Source organism: Primulina eburnea, chromosome 1 (genome assembly GCF_022965805.1).
Source record: "Primulina eburnea isolate SZY01 chromosome 1, ASM2296580v1, whole genome shotgun sequence".
Classification (NCBI taxonomy): Eukaryota; Viridiplantae; Streptophyta; class Magnoliopsida; order Lamiales; family Gesneriaceae; genus Primulina; species Primulina eburnea.
The window spans coordinates 3,715,501-3,732,913 of NC_133101.1; the positions used below are offsets into that span (position 1 = coordinate 3,715,501).

Sequence of the window (17,413 nt, forward strand, 5' to 3'; positions counted from 1 at the left end):
AAAACAAAAGAATAATTCCTTACATAATAAAAAGCAGAAAGGGCGCACCAAACATCCCTCGATTTCATGTATTTCGATTCAAAATTCCACAAAATGCTGCCTAGACAGCACAAGCAAATACCGACCGCCGCCGATATAATTGATATCGACAGCAGCGACGATGAGTCCGGCAGTGGCGTAGGCGGCGGACGCGGTGGAGGAGTTTATGCTGGACTAAACGCTGACATTGCTAAACTATCAAACGTAGTAAAATTGCAGACCAACGAACGTTTCAATAATCAGTCTCCACCCGTGATCAATAGCAGCGCCTCTGAAGCCAATTATCGACATCTAGACTCTCGAAGTTTCTGGAAAGCTGGAGATTATGAAGTTGGCCCAACTAAATTTACTTCAGCTCAAGGTCAATTCTGTTTTTTTTTTTGCCTGTATTATTTTTTCGTAACTTCTTGCTTATTTCTGTGATATAAATTTTGGGGCCTTATGGTTTATAATGTGCATTGCAGGTGATCTGGAGCATGCACGTGTGCACCCGAAGTTTCTGCATTCAAACGCTACTTCTCACAAATGGGCATTCGGAGGTAATTGATGAATTGAGGCTTATCTTTTGTTGAAGTTTTACCATTTCTAAGAGTAAACAACTTGCAGTGTGTGTGTATTTCATCTAACGCGAGGCGCACTGTGATTTCCTGTTTTCTCCCCAATTTGTGTACTCTTAGGAGATTTTAATGATCTAGCTCTACTGGAAACAGGCCAATATCTGGCACTCCTATAGAAATAGGAGAAAAAACAAAACACGACAGACTAATTATGAGGGAGATTCTAAAATCTCAATTCTTTGTTGCAGCCATTGCCGAACTCTTGGACAATACAGTTGATGAGGTAACCATATTATCACCCTACTGTTCCAATCAATTTTTGAATGAAATGATATAAATTACATATAATTTATGAGGCATAATGACTAACTTAGCATGAATGCTAATGGGTGGGCCTTAAATGTTTCTTCTTTGGTTATCTTGTCAGGTATAATGATTACTTATATGCCTCTTGTTCTTGTTTTATTTTGTTACGAGACATGTTTTGGTGGTCTTGCTTTGTGCTTATGGAGCTTGTTATGTTGTAATAATCCTCTCTAATTTCATCTCTTATTCCTTATCTGGATGATATCAGTTTTTAAAACTTGTCACTGTGACTAGAATCATCATGCAAGCTTCTAATCTGCAGTGACTAGAATATATACTTTAAATTAGAAATGTGAAACATACAGGTGCATCTTTTAGCACGTGCAAGCATCTTCTTGCTTCCTCGAGTTCAAAGGCTCTTTATAGTGGCCATTATATCATATGGTAGTATTTTCATTTCTTTTTTTCCTCTTAAAATCAATTCACTGATCTTATAGAATGGGCCTTAAATTGTCATCTGTAATATGTATTTTTGCCATTTTGTGATGTTTGGGCTTTATTGAACTTACTGCTTTAACCGAAGCAAGTTTACTCAGTTGGGATTTTTGAATCCCGAAATTGTCATCGGACAGCATGACAATGGCGAGTTTCCATGTAATGAGTAAGTTATGTTCGTGAAGTTTCCTCCTAGTCCTAGTCTGGAAAAAAACGATAGAGTTGTATTGAGTTGATGGCAAAGCATATACTCTCTAGAATTAGAGTCGTAAGCATTAGTTGGAATCTTGAATAAGCTATTGGAGGTAACTCTTATTTCTGTCTTGAACACGTGCTGTGAAATTGGTGTTGGCGTGGGTATGATCATTATAAGGATATCTGTGCGGTGGAATGTTTAGAGCTTCACTAAATAAATTGAGCAACCATATAAGAACTGAATTGAATTAAAAAGTTTTCAATTGGTATTTGGTGGGGTTTGTACGATTTATTTCGTTTCTGTTTGTTATCCAGATAGGCAATGGTGCAACTTTTGTGAAGGTTGACCGGACGTATAATACGAAGGATAATTCTCCTGCCTTACTTTTCCAAGGTACTGATCATTCCGATTTTAACTTCACTATCTATGCGTTTTTTCAAATTTCGGATTTAAAGTAGTCAACATCTTTTGCAGATGACGGGGGTGGAATGGATCCAGAAAGCATGCGTAAGTGCATGAGCTTGGGATATTCTTCAAAGACGTCAAACACCACCATTGGACAATGTAAGTGTTGCTTCTTCTGCAAATCCCTGCTAATTACTACTTTTTCATTGTTATATTTATGTGTGCACCTGTACCAATTTCTCAGCTCTTATTTGTGCAAATGTATGTCGACTAATATTCCTACTAAGGTTTGACTTGGTTCTCCGACACTGTAGGCTTTGTCCCCTTTGTGAATTGTGAGTGTGCATCCTGTTTTTGTGTTTTACACGATCAATATTCGTGAAAGCATTAGTTTATGAACTATCATCTCTGTTCGTGCCATAATCGTTGATTATAGATCAGTTCAGGAATCTTAAATATTTTTAAATTTTGCGTGTGCATAACTAATGATTTTTTTTATGCCCATAATTTATGATGATGTTTATCATAAATATCATAAGTCAGAAACTCAGAACCAAGCATTTGGGACACCCACCTCGCGATAATAAAGAGTCAAATAGAGTTAAAGTGCTTTTCCAAAGGACATTACGCCAAATGAGAAGTGATACCGGCCAAAAGTGGAAAGCCCGCCAATTGAAAAAACGCATATTGCTAAAGGGCAAGCAAAGCACAGTATGAAATGACAAACCACGGTCCATACGTATCCCAATTCCTCACTTTGGTCAATTATCCTACACAGCAAAATCTCTATGAAAAGAAGGCTTAATGGAGCATACTCATATGAATCAATGATGAAACATCGTGTCTGTCATACTCAATTACTTATCAATAGCTAGAAAATTCTCAAGCATCATTATTCAGTATTCACTTAATTTCTGCAACTTCATACTATTCAATCAATGGCACATTCAAATCTCTGTAAATACTTGTTACCTCTCGCATGTTACCAAGCTGTAATGTATCTTGAATGCAATTAGGGTTGCCTAAAAACTCACTCTTCAAGGGGTCTCTTTCTACATCAAATTAGACAAGGCATAATCATCAATCATTCTCATAATGTTATCAAGTATCGACCCACTTCTTAGTGACTAGACGTTAGCACTAAAGTATAGCATTAAACCCCTTGTTATCTTTATTATTATAAGGTTACACAATTTAGTGGCTATTCAAATTACTCATACATTTCAACAACACAATCTCAAGTTTTGATAGCTTTGGAATTTATACAATAAACCAATCTCTCCAGCATATTTAAGCAAAAATCCAACTCAGCAAAACCTTACCAAAATTCCTTTGCTTCTTTTGCTAAACTGGAAATGGTCTTCCAAATCTTGCACAAGTATCAATGCAAGCTCAACATGTCATTACCAACTAACCTTCAAAATGAGACTCTTATGTAAGACATACTTGTGTCAATATGTAACCTATGGGCTATGGCACATAGATCATTGTTCCGAGTTTGGATTGTCAAGGATGTTAAGTGTAGAGGATGATGTGCTAGAGAGGAGGAAATATGCTGGTGTCTATCCCTAAAGCTTTTGGAAGTTGGCTATGGTTGAAAAGTGACACGAAGTACACTTATATTTTTTAAAATCCTGGAAAAATTAGGCTTTTAAAAAGATCTGCAGGCAGGACCACAAAATTAAGCCATTTCCATGGCAGGTCCGTGATAGTTCGAGAAATAAAACCCTAGAGGCAAGGCCCCACAATCACCTTCATATCACTTGCAGCCTATTGGTTTTGATACAAACCTCCCTTACCTTAGTGCATGCACCTCTGTGGTTGGACAAAGTAGACCACCGTGGACCCATGGCACGTCCATACCTGGTCTGTGGCACGACTCTGACACTGATCCATAGACCCATTTCAAATTCATGGCATGTCTGTGGTCGCTCCAGTGGCTAATACATCTGAGATACAACTTTCCACATGCACAAGTGTGTACAGGTCCTGTGTCAGAGACGTGTGAAATATACATGATTGCATGAACTCATGCACACATATGTTGCATTGTGCCTAATGCATTGGAAATTAAATAAGAGCAGATATCACAGAAGTATATGCCTTTGGTCATGAAACTTGTCTAAGCATGTCAATGAGAATAAGCTATCCTGTTTGAATCATCTCATTCTGAACTTCTTTAGTGGATATTACTCTCTGTTAAGAACCTTCTGTTTGGGTTGAGCTATGGCATATTGAACTGAGATTACATAAGTAAATCAAGTGGCTCTAGATTTCAAAGCAAACCCTGTGCCAAACAGTTCTTTTATACTAGGATTTTTGTTTTCATTTGGCGCATATATACTAAAGATTGCAGTTAAGGTTATCTAATCAATGAATTTCAGTATCAACTGAGCTAGTTGGACTAAGAAAGTATTTTGCTGTGAGGTAGATTAGAAATCTCTATAATGTTCCAGGTCTTATAGATTCTAATCTTCACCATGGAAATTGGAATCTCATATGCCTTTTTTTTTCATTCTTTGTATTTGTACTATTTTCTTGTATTGTTTTGTTTCCATTTCTTATGGTCTTTGTAAAACTATCCCAAACAAATTTTTTGGTTATTTTGCAGTTAATGAAGATTCCCAGTTAAATAGTTGAATACAGTTATTAGTTATTACTGATCTGTGATGAGTCTGTCAAAGCAATAATTAAGTGTCATTTGTAAATAATTCGCATGAGTTAGTAGATTGCTAGCGTATTCATCTCTCCTGACGTCGAAAGCCAAATCTTTTCTCATGCTAGATGGTAATGGGTTCAAAACAAGTACTATGCGACTAGGAGCCGATGTCATTGTTTTTAGTCGTGCATCGCGATCGAGGTAATATCTTTCTTTTCAATTAAGTCCTGGAGTTTTCATTATATCTTTGCATAAACAAACATGACAGAGTCACTCTTCGTTCACTTGTTGTGTCCATCGTACTGACATTTATACGTGGAGTTATTATTAGTTTATGTTTTAAGATTTTTCAATTTTATTCCAAAATATCTATATGTTTGTGAATGGCTCGATGACTTGGGATCTGTATGTGTGTAAGAAATAATGGCTTGGCCATCTGTATGTGTGTAAGAAATATGGCAATGTACAATAGAAGTAGGAAAGAAAATATTATCAAGTTCATTTAATTTTGGAGGTAATTTGTTTTCTCATCATGTGCTTGCGCATGTTCTTATTTCCGAGACATAAATCACATCAGTATTTTGTTGTTTCACGTTATAACTCATGTTCGCATGTTGATTCAATCTCTCTGCATTTAACGTGATCTGACTTGAGTTTGCACTTTTATCCTTCAGTCAAGCCACCCAAAGTGTCGGTCTTTTGTCCTACACATTTTTGCGGAGAACAAGACAGGACGATGTAATCGTTCCAATGGTAAACTCTTGATTCTGAATATCTTAAGCTTTTCTTTTGCTGTCATACGCAGTTTTCAATAGCATAACCTTGAATGTTCAATTATTTCTCATACTTTTTGAGATGGAATTATATATTGCAGATTGATTTTGATATCTCAGATAATTGGGCACAACCTATGTTCTATAGTTCCAAGGAGGATTGGTCTATGAACTTGAGAACCATCCTTGAATGGTCTCCATTTGCAACAGAAGATGATCTTATGCTGCAGGTTAACTTTACAATGAAATGCAAGATTCTCTGCGTCATAAATGTTTTGGTTTTTTGTTGTCCGTGCTGTGGAGTTATTGCTTATCCAATGCCACTATGTTTTTGACATATGCTTGGTGCAATTATGTCTGTCTGCATGACAGTCAAATGTTTCTAGCATATAATATAATTTTTTATCTTCCATATAACCTAGCAAATGCTTACTTACTCAGCCTTAATCTAGTATATTGTCAGTTTAGACTTTGTACTGCTACATTTTCTCTATAACTCCCTTCACAACAACCCGATCCCACTTGTTGGGGTTCTGTTGTAGCTCCAGCAGAGGTCAAAAGGCATTTGACTGAAGCAAATGGAAGCACTAATTGTATTATGAAACACCTACCGATAAAGCTGACAAATCCACCCTATGGTCACAGGTACAGTGCTATGGCCTCTTAGGTTTTACGGAAAGCCATCCGCCCCTCTTTTACACCTTTGAAAAGATGTACAGACTCTGAGGTTTCCATATCACCCGGGGTACACTGTTCTCTTACAGCCAATTGGTCATGGCTGTTTTCTGCTCTTCCAGAGAGTATACTGAGCTTCTTCTTTCTGAAGCAACTAGGTTCATGGTCCGCAACGACAAAATGGCTCTGCCACATGTCTACTGGTCCTGCTGTCGCCTTCTGTTTCCTTCTCTGTCACTCCAGTTTCTTTGCCTCTTTTGGACTTCTTTCTACCCCCTTTCTGTTTCATTACTTAGTCAGTTCTTTGTCCGACGATTGTTGCCTAACTGGCTGTTGATCTTTAAATGGCGGAGCGACGTAACGTTGGATATGTTCTAGTTTCTTCGTAATTTGTAGAGAAGATCTGCTTTCTGGTGATGCTTGATACAAGATTTACCTAGGTGCATCGCGCACGGGGTAAACTTTGATTGAGGTTGATCATTTATTGTAGAAGAGATTTCAATGCTGTTTTGATCTCTATGCTTAGACAAGAGGAAAAATTGATCCCTCTTCTACATTCGCTAAGAGGATATGTAGGATTCGGGACGTCAACAATAGATGATTTTTTTAATTATATTTATTATTTTTTCCTCACACCCCCGATCATTCATTGTGGGGAAACAAATACTGTACCATTTGGATTTGTTGGTTACCCATAACCCACCTCCTGAGAAATGAGATTGAGACAGTTACAAATAATGGCATCATTTTCTGAAACTTAGTTGCTTGTATTGAGTTGTGTTTTTCTTTGCATGTGATGTGCCTATTGGATTTTAAGTTAGTCTGAATTTTGTCAGAAATACAAGGTGTTTTTTGTTCTCCATCTTTGATTTTTTCCCTTCATTTCGATTTTTTATTAGGGATATCATTAAAAGTCTTCACCTCCTCTAAATATTCTATTAGTGTTTGTGGGATAGCTCATACACAAACTTTTTGGCACTCAAATATGATGTGATATTCTGGAAATTTCCAAAAGTTCTAATATTTACCCACTGAATTGTGGAGTATTTATATGACAAGAGTGCTGAGAAAGTTGCACATAGTCTTAAACCTTTATTTTCCTAATTGGCTTGTGATTTTGTTGTTGTTTCACATCTATTTTTTCAATTTATTCCAGTTCGACAGTATTGGCTCTCACGGAACAAAGATCATAATATTTAATCTCTGGATGAATGATGAAGGCATTTATGAATTATGTTTTGATGATGATGATGAGGTAAACCAATTTCTTTTTTCAGTTTGATCATAGTGCTTGTCGTTTGCAGTTTGCAACTAGATTTGGTTAATCTATATTGTTCCTTTGTTAATTAATTCAGGATATAAGGCTGAGAGACGAAGCTAATCAGGGAACTATGTCCAAAACGTACAAAAGAGTCCTTGAACTGCAATCCCATATCTCTTACAGGATGCGTTACTCATTAAGGGTGGGCACTTTTATTATGTTTTTCAGTTATCTGTTAAAACTTTTTGTGGTTTCACCTGTTGGATATCATTACAATTTTCTTTTAAGCCTGAATTGTCAAGCCTTTTCAGACTTATATTTGGAAAATATAGCTGTTCTTTAATTAATCTTTTCTGCCAGTTGAAATAACTAGTCCGTAGTCTGTTCCACTTTAGTGTACTTTTTTCAAGTTCCATTGCTTTACATTACCTAAAGGTTTTATTCTCCATTATGTTTGATTTCTAAACCTTCATTTTTCTTGGCAAACTGGAAGTTTTTAACCATTGTACCACATTTTGCAGAGTGTTTCCATACTGTTTGCTAATGTATTGTCCCCATGCGTCAGTATTTATGCATTATATGCATGCTGCTAAACAAATATGGGCGTGTATCTGGAGCTTGTTCTCTTTGTTTACTTGCATTGATTTATTTGCTTAAGTGATATAAACTGTGTTAACATGTACTTTCCCAGGCATATGCATCCATATTGTATCTCAAAAAGTTTATCAACTTCAAAATAATTTTAAGAGGGAAACCCGTCGAGCAGTACATTATTGCAGATGACTTGAAACACTCAAAGGTAGTCACGTACAGGCCAATTTCTGGTGTGACATCAAAAGAGGTATGGCATCCTCATCTTTTACAATGTTGAAGGTATAGTCTCAGTTCTAGAGGACCTGAAAGAGTTTTTATTTCGGCTACCACTTGCTAATTGTGTATTTTAAAATTTGAAGTCTGGAGAGAAAAATGAAGTGTCTATCTTTAGAATGTTATTTCTAAATTTGCAACATCAATTTCTGCTGGAGTTTTGTTTTATTGAGAATTGCCTATTTTCTGTTTCTTCAAGGACTTGCCTAGAAGAACTCATAACGATACAACAATTTATGTAAATTGAGTACATTAAAAATGTTAAACTGGCCTTTTCATATCTTTCTATTTCTATATGAACCATGAGTTCTTTTCAGTCTGCCAATGCACTGGCCACCACGGATGATTCTATGTTAATTTTTATTCCAATTTATAATGTCTGATTGTCTAAACATGCTTTGATGGTGTTTTTGCTGTTGGTGGTTGATGAGTTTTAAGGGGATCATAAATCCCTAGATTCGTGGTGGTGCTGGTGGTGCAGTTATTCTGAACTGGACTGGAATATGCTTATAGCCAAAGGGTAATGGGTATAAATTGGGTGTACAACTTTAAGGTGCTTGTGAAAGGGGGGAAAATTCGAATTACAAGGATGGTGGATTGTCAAATTGTGGGTCTTTTTTTTTCTGTCTGTAGAGTTTGAGAATTGAACTTTCTAATTTACCCCAATGATGTTAATTCTCTATGGCTATACAAGCATTTGTAGATCGTATTTAAAATTACAATTAGTATATGAACCATTTGCAGCAAGTGTTTTTTACATAAAAGATGCAAAAATATGATTTTGTTTTTTCTTGTTGATGGAAATACTTGTTAATTGTTTGTTTAGCTAAATATTTAGAAACTCATGGTACTGAATTATCACATGGATGGTTTAGGTGATTGTGGCGACCACCATTGGTTTCATTAAGGAAGCACCTGGACTTGGAGTTTGTGGATTCAATGTATACCATAAAAATCGTCTCATCAGGGTATGGCATGTTATTAATTGGAAGATTATTCTTATGACTTTTAATCTTGTACATTATGGGTGTGTGTGTATATATATATATTTCACCAAGTATGTCACTGATATAATTTTACTCAGGCTGTGGTGAGAAATAGTATGTGCTGTAAAATAATTCCTTGGTAGAAAGTTTGAACTCTGTGAGCTAACAAGTTGTCTTATTGTAAAATTCCAACTCTGAACATAAAATTTATGGGTGCTATTGAAGTTTGATTGTTTATTATTTAATATTTCTAACTTGTAACAGCCCTACTGGAAAGTGACTGCAGATGGGAGTTCCAAAGGACATGGTGTTGTTGGTAAGCTAGTAGATCTAAAGTTACTCATCACATTTTTTCCATCCCAGTGCTCTGCAACTAACTTTTGGCATCCAGGAGTTCTCGAGGCAAATTTCATAGAACCAGCACATGACAAACAAGATTTTGAGAGATCGTCTCTCTTTCTTAAGCTGGAGTCGAGGTTGAAACAAATGGTTGTGGACTTCTGGTACCCATGTTTTTCCCAATGCTATTCTTTTGATATAATCAGTGGTTCTAATTTTGACAAGATTTCAAACTTTCCTTAGAACCTCGTGATTTGCTTATTTTTTAGTTGAGTTTTTGTAAGTTAACAGTAATGTCTTTTGGTCAGAAGCATTGTACTTTTATTCAAAATAATAATTTTATCTCACAACTTATTTAGTCATTGACAAATTTGTTCGCCTAAGACAGTCCATTTTAGTTAACTAATAAATGTGAATTATGTCCACTCAATGTCCATAAAAACTAATGACATGTTAGCAATCAATGAAATACCACCATATCTCAAATAATTAGTTGTTGTCGATGCTGCATACAACAATGGAGGCATCTTGCCATGTATGCTTTCCTTTACCATGCACAATCACCGTAAATGACAAAGCCATGGCAAGTGCACCTTCTAAGGGACTCTTAACATGTGTTTTGTACTCGATCGATTTCCTCAATCTTCAAGATTTTCCCTCCCCTCTGTGTTGTTGGAATATGTTCGCTTAATTGTCATCATTAGTTTTTAGTGTTCCCGTCTACCTTTCCATATGTTTAGATTATTTCACTTCTTTTTATATTAAATGCTTCAAGCAGTTGTAGTCTATGGTGAACTAATTTGTTATGATGACACAGGAAAGCTCACTGTCACTTGATAGGACACCCTCCTGATGGCACGCAGAGGAGTGACTTCAAAAAACAATCAGACACACAGCATCATGTTGAAGTGGCGGATACTGATCTACATTCTACTGGTTTTGGTGCAAATCTGCAGCGATCCAGCACAGTAAGTGGAAAAATCTATTGTTGTCTTGGTGTTCGAAAGTTTGTATACTCAAGCACATTGTGTAGTGGACTAATGAGTAGTACTCATTGTTTTGCACATGTTCATACACCACTTGACCACAACGGTGGTGATTTGCTCAATTTAGGGATACCTTTTCAGGTGTCTATCACTGTTCAACTCAACTGATTGCAGGGTTCTGTTCTGGAAACGCATATGGATACATCACTTGATCAGATATGTGAAGAGAACATTCAGTTGGTCACGAGGTAACTATGAGGATCATATAGATAGGCTGACTTATTTTTTTATATTAGGGCCATTGAGGTCACCAACACGTGTTTTTGTGTCGTTATAGTTTACCAACTTGGATTCTTTAGGGCCCTAATATCATTCAACCATGAACTTTCCCAACAGGTGTGAGGAGCACATCCAAAAGGAAGCTGAACTGAAAAGGACGGTAATTAATTTAGTTTCCATTATGCATCATCAGTTTATTAGCAGTTAGATAAATATATTAGTTGTGACAGAAAAAGCTAGTACACCTTTTTTTTGTAAAGTCTGAAATGCTGGTGCACTTGAGTTTATTTAGTAACACAGAGACATTTTAGTAAAATTAAATCTGTTGTGGTGATATATAATTAGATTGGGGAACTGGAGAACGAGTTGGAGGAAATCAGAAACAAGTGTGCTAGACTATCGGCTCACTTGGGGCTTCAGAGGCGGCAGATACTTATGTCCAGTAATGGATCGTAGGACGTAATTGCGATTGTTCTCATGGATATATAACATTCTGTAAATGATGCAATTCAAGAATCTGTACATACGCTACGGATATATGAGAATCGATTGAACTTTTGAATTTTCTTTCCGAGTTTCCATTAATTTTGTCAGGATTTCAGATGAGGAGAAATATGAATGGCTGGTATCTTTGCCATTTTCTTAAAATCATTTCGATTGGTGTGCTAAAGAAGCAATAGACAAAGTGCCTGCACTTATTGGAGTTGTGTCAAAGTTGTTCATCAAATGATCAGTAGAGTATTGGAAGACATCAGTCTATTAAAAACTTAGAAACAAAGAAAAATGGCTCCAAATTGTAAATTTTTCTTTGAATATGTACAATAAAAAAAAAATTTAAAAACTTATCCATAGTTTTCGATGGCAATGTCATTCTAAAGAAAGAGGTAGAAAAATAAAACTCAATTTATTAGTGTAATGACTCAATGATTTCAATGCTAGTATAGATACTCCCACATGCTTGGATTTACCCTGTCTAGAGTAGAGGCTAGAGAGAGCTATGTGTAGGATGAACCACCGAGTGATAAAAAAGACAATCAATTCCTATATTCTAAAATTTAGTCTACAATCATAGCCTAAACCAAATTTGCAGTGCTTATTTACATTATTATTTAATTTGGTGAACGCATCAATGATTAATCATGAAGCTAAATAATTGCACAAAAATCCATGTTCTTCCTATATATATATATATATATATATATATATATATATATATATATATATATATATATATCTCTGTGTGTGTGTGTACTCCGGTCTCTCTGTATAGGTAGCTTAGCTTTGTTAGCTTGACATTAATTAATGGAGACAAATATATTCGTAATTAAGAAAATGGCTAATGAGTGGTTTCATTATTTCAAGAAAAGCTGAAATACTTTAATCAACAACTTCACAGAAAATACTTTCTTGGACAAAAAGCATAAAATCCATCAAAGAGAAAAACCTAAAGAAAATGAGACAGCTTAATAATTTGGAGTCTAGATTAATCACTTGATTCATTCTCAAACAAACGGATCCGATCGAGCCTTTGAATTGTAGAGTCTGAAAATTGATCTCGAACGAAAGGATAAAAAAATTTGCACGAATTTGAGATAAGAAATGATTCAAGTAGAACAAGAGCCATCAGATCGACTTTTAAAATTTGGAACAAAGAAAACAAAAAAAAAAAGAAATTTAAACTGCGAATATTATTAGCTCAATTTATTTCATTCACATATGGGATGTCTACAGAATTTTATATTAACCGTGCATTGTCTAATTACATCTATATTTTAGATAAGGTAAAAACTTGTCTGATACGGTCTTACGGGTCGTATTTTGTGAGACAGATATTTTATTTGAGTCATCCATGATAAATTAATATTTTTTATGCTAAAAGTATTACTTTTTACTGTGAATATCGGTAGAGTTAACCACTCTCACAGATAAAAATTCGTGAGACCGTCTCACAAAAGTCCTACTCTTTAGATAATGTGTTCACTTCACTACATATAATAATGTGGAATTTAATCAAAAAAAAGTTGACCAATAATTTAATCATATATATATATATAAATATTTAATCATATTTTTACGAGATATTAATGTTTGGAGATGCAAAAGAATGCTAGGAGGGCTACCTTTTTCTCCTTTTTGTTGCTCGAGGAAAAATCTTGGACATGAAAAAAAGTAGATGCAAGTGTAAAATATGTTATGTTGTTTGTTTCTTTGGCATTGAAATGTGGACTAAAATAAATGGGAAGTTAAAGTTTGTGTTTCCATGGTGCATAGCTAGGTCGTACGGACGGTTTTGTACATTGAGAAACTAAAAAGTTCCTTCCAAATTTTGACCTACTTTCGGCTACATGTTACCACAAGGGGGACTAACATTCATGCAATGCATGTTCTTTAGATTATGTATCGTCCTTTTGTTGTGTTAAAATATTAATAAATCAAATTAATCCACTTTTCAGCATAGTTTCACTTTAAAAATGTTGTCAACGATGATGTTTTGAATAAGATCTCGAATTCGAGACTCAATTATAACTAAATCATGTATTTTTCAACTAAAAAAATAGTTTCGAGTTTTTTTTCCTTTGCAATACCACGCAAGTACCATGATCAAGATTTTACAGACCCCGAAATCAAGATCTTTTAAAGAAATTAATTAGGTAAATTTACATTGATAACATTTTTTTAATCTAGCTAATATGCGAAGTTTGATTATTTGATACTATAGGAATGGAATTATGAGGACTGGGGCTGAAGAGAGGTGGAGAGTGATCGTCGGTGTCATGAGATTGTAATGACAATGAGCGGCTCCTGACAGGCTTCTAGGTAGAGGGAACATGAATGAATCGATCCCACACCAGAATGAGAAGGATTTCGAGATTGTTCAATGTAATGGACTGTACAGTTGAAGAGGGCTTAAAAAATTTGATATGTATTACTCATATCAAGAAGATGCATCTTCTTTTCGGTGGCTCATCACTTAAGAACTCCAAAATTAAGCGTACTTGACTTGGGGCAATTTTGGGATGGGTGACCCTCTGGAAAATTTTCTAAGGTGCGTGTGAGGGAGGACATAAGCACATTGGAAAGATCCGTCTTGATACAATGAGGACAATCGTCGAATCTGGAGCGTTACAGTAATCGTCAATCCTCAAATAACCTAACTCTACTTCCGATAGACCTCGGCTAGTCACCTTTCCCGGATGAACTTAGGCAAACTTGTCTAACGACGCATCTGAAACAGAAATAAATTTCAAGGCAAAGAACGAGTTGCCTACTCAATCGCCATGTTGGTGCTTCATTGGTGGCACGTTAGCAATCCCGATAACACATTCTCATCACACAAAAATAGTGAAAACATAATTCTAATTGTAACTCTAAGATTTACTTATCGAAAAACATATCACAAAGAATACTATTTACAAGATTTTACAGCCAATATTTGATTAAAATAATGGCTACAATGATCACATATACTACTATGAGCTGTTGTGAAATAGGTATCATCGTCCAATTCAAGATATATACCACTTGGGAACTCATTATATATAACAATAAATTACATATTTTCTTTATGCATCAGATAATTAAACATGAAAGAAACATAATCGATATCACAACAACAAATCATTTAATCAATCGTGCTTGGTTACTGCTGCATCGTTTAGGTACTAACTAAATTTAACAATATATCAGATTGTTCATCTTCACATACATTCCTGCTCGATATCGAACATACGTAATCTCATACCTTTCCTTCACAAGGATAAAGAACAACCTCATTCGGCTCACACAATTGCGGATTAATATAGTGTATTATTAAAATTGAGAGGTTTAAAGAAACTAGTTTTGATGTCATTATATATATTTTTACAAACTGAAACTAACTCTCTTCTCAAATTATAAATATTTATTTTTATTTAATAATAATATCATAAAAACATATTTTCATAAATTCATCTAACTTATAACTAACTATATCCTAATAAAATATTTTTTTATCTTTATCTTTTTTAAAAAAATTTGTTAATGATCATTCATATCAATCATAACATAAAAATTGTTAAAAATATATTTGAATTTTTTAATCTTATTATAATCTATAGATTTTTCCAAAAAAATTATTTACTAGAAAAAAACATAAAATGAAAACTTAAGAAAGAAAAATTCATGTGGGAAAACGAAGACTTGAGAGAACAAGGGCATTGCTATTTTTTAAGGGGTTGGGACTTTTTCGAAGGATAAATTGAATCAAATAGATGAAACAATTAAATGGTGAAATAGGAATGAAATGCCATATTTTATTTTGGGATTGGGGATTTTAGGTGAGAATCCCTAGATATAATATATATTATTTTCCTTAAATAATCACATCTCACTCACTATGCCAGATACTTTCTTAAGAAGGAAAAAATTCCATTTGCTTTTGTTTTACTAGGCAGACACCATATGTGCACAAAATTCAGTGACATTTGTTGATGTAAATGCCTCGACGCAATTAATTACACACTCAAACATGTACACCTCTATATATACATAAACAAATACATACATATACATATATATATATATACACACACACATACACACACACACATAATAGTTTTGTTGTGTCTTGCACATTAATTTTTATAAATATTTATTTTATAACGAATATTTATTTATAACGATGCAATAAACAGCTGTTATTTTTTCTATGTGTATTGGATAAAGTCTCAAACTAATGCAAAAGTCTACAAATAATGCTATAAATATGTCCGACAAATTCGTCCGATAAAATATTGGTAAATAGAATTGAGCTCGTAATTAATTTTAATATGCAATGTAGCTTCCACACATGGTGCACTTAAATAATTTGAGAGAGAGAAGGCAAGTGATGGAAAACAAGTCACAAAATTTAATGCACGTATAGAGTATTGTGGCCCTTTTGAAGTCACATTTGAATTGGCAAAACTTACTAAAAATGAATAAATTCTAAAAAAATATTCGATAACATCATGCTGCTCGATTTCTTCTGTTGTTTCTTATGCATAGTTCAAAAAAGTTAAAATATTCGGATATTATTGTCAAAAAATCATTCATAATTGGCTACCTTGATGAGTTGAGATGAATTAATATCCATCATGGATTTTGTAGGGAACTACAAAATGTATAATACCTCCGTCGTCAGACGAAGTTATTATAAGCTATTACGTTATCTCAAAATTTGTTCATTGCAGTTTACCTCACTAGCGTGATTTATAAGCTATTACGTTAGTTCAAAGATTAACCAACTTCATAAAAAAAAAAATGGTTGATCGAGGCTTCTATTGTCATAAAAAATTTAAGTTTTTGTTTAAAATCGGCGGAATTGAGGTTCATCAAGTCAATATCGGCAAATATTACTCATTTCATTCTATCAATTGAATTAAAATATATGCACGAAGAGTTTTAGGGTTTAAGGTTTTTTTTATTAAAAAAACCAGGCTAATCAATTTTTTACAGAAAGTTTCTGTAACAAAAAATCTTATTTTTACTTGTGCTTAAATATGTTATATCAAATATCTACACATTTGGCATTTGGGGCAATTTGGAATATAATCTAGTCAAATAAATTTTTTTATTCATAATATTCTTTGACTATATATATATATATATATATATATATATATATATATATATATATATATATATATATATATATATATATACGACCTTTATATTTGAAAAAACATGCATGGTAATACACGTGGGACAATGCTTAAAAAAAGATATATACCAAAAATTTCCCCTTAAATTATTCACCCAATTTTCTTTTTAAAACCTCGTCATTATATTATGATTTTCTTTTTTCTAATTTACTAATAATTCAAAATACATTCCAAGTGTAACATTTAATTGTATTTAACTTAATACAACTAATTTAAAATAAAGTATATCCGTAATAAATCAAACATTCGTCACCAATCTTGCCAATGAAATCTTTTTCTTGTTGGAAAATTTTCCATGTTATTAATCTAAGATGAAATTTTTTGTTGGAAATTTGAATAAAAATTATATGTCATGAATGTGGGAGTGCCTTTTGGTTCTCCACATTCTTGAGTTGGTTGTGGCTCATTATTGTGGAATGTCTTTTGACTTTCCACATTCTTGAGTTACTTGAAAACTTTTGGCTCTTCATATTCTTGAGTTAATGGGAAGATTAATTGAGTTAATTAATCTTGCATGACTCTTGGTATGCTTTTTGGGAGCTTATAAATAGTGTGCTCATTTCCCCATTTCAAAGTGCATGAAAATCTTTTCTCTCAAGTATTCTCTTGCATTTCATATTGTTAGCTTTTCTTTTGGCCTCCGTTAAATCTCGGTGATAAAGTAAAGGTACGCTTTCAGTTCGTCGTAGTAGTGTCTCGTGCTAAGTCACTGCTGGTTGTTCCGTTGTATCCTAGGAAACAGACGTCCAAGTTCATCCTCGAAGCACATCTCGGAGGGGACGAATCTGTTTTAAAGACACTGTATTTTCATACAGGCCTCGGTTTGCTTTATTTTAAGCATTGTGCTACTGTTTTGTTCATACTACTAGTTCGTTGGTTTTAGTATACCTTTCTGTTTATTCCATACCT

General features: G+C 34.2%; 1 protein-coding gene across 2 annotated transcripts; it reads left to right on the plus strand.

The window, feature by feature from the left end:
* On the plus strand, positions 1-11,385 carry LOC140821676 (protein MICRORCHIDIA 2-like). 2 transcript variants are annotated; one of them, XM_073182246.1, is made up of 18 exons: positions 1-400; positions 504-578; positions 845-879; positions 1,908-1,986; positions 2,068-2,157; positions 4,783-4,858; positions 5,332-5,410; positions 5,532-5,660; positions 7,262-7,360; positions 7,461-7,568; positions 8,058-8,207; positions 9,109-9,201; positions 9,484-9,535; positions 9,611-9,722; positions 10,376-10,526; positions 10,719-10,792; positions 10,941-10,983; positions 11,169-11,385. In XM_073182246.1, exons 1-18 carry the CDS (start codon positions 67-69, stop codon positions 11,277-11,279), a joined length of 1,890 nt encoding a protein of 629 aa, XP_073038347.1. In that variant the 5' UTR covers positions 1-66; the 3' UTR covers positions 11,280-11,385. The 2 variants fall into 2 exon arrangements, with proteins under 2 accessions (XP_073038347.1, XP_073038418.1); XM_073182317.1 differs by lacking the exons at positions 1-400; positions 504-578; positions 845-879 and adding an exon at positions 1,683-1,702.
* The last annotated feature ends 6,028 nt before the right edge of the window (positions 11,386-17,413 follow it).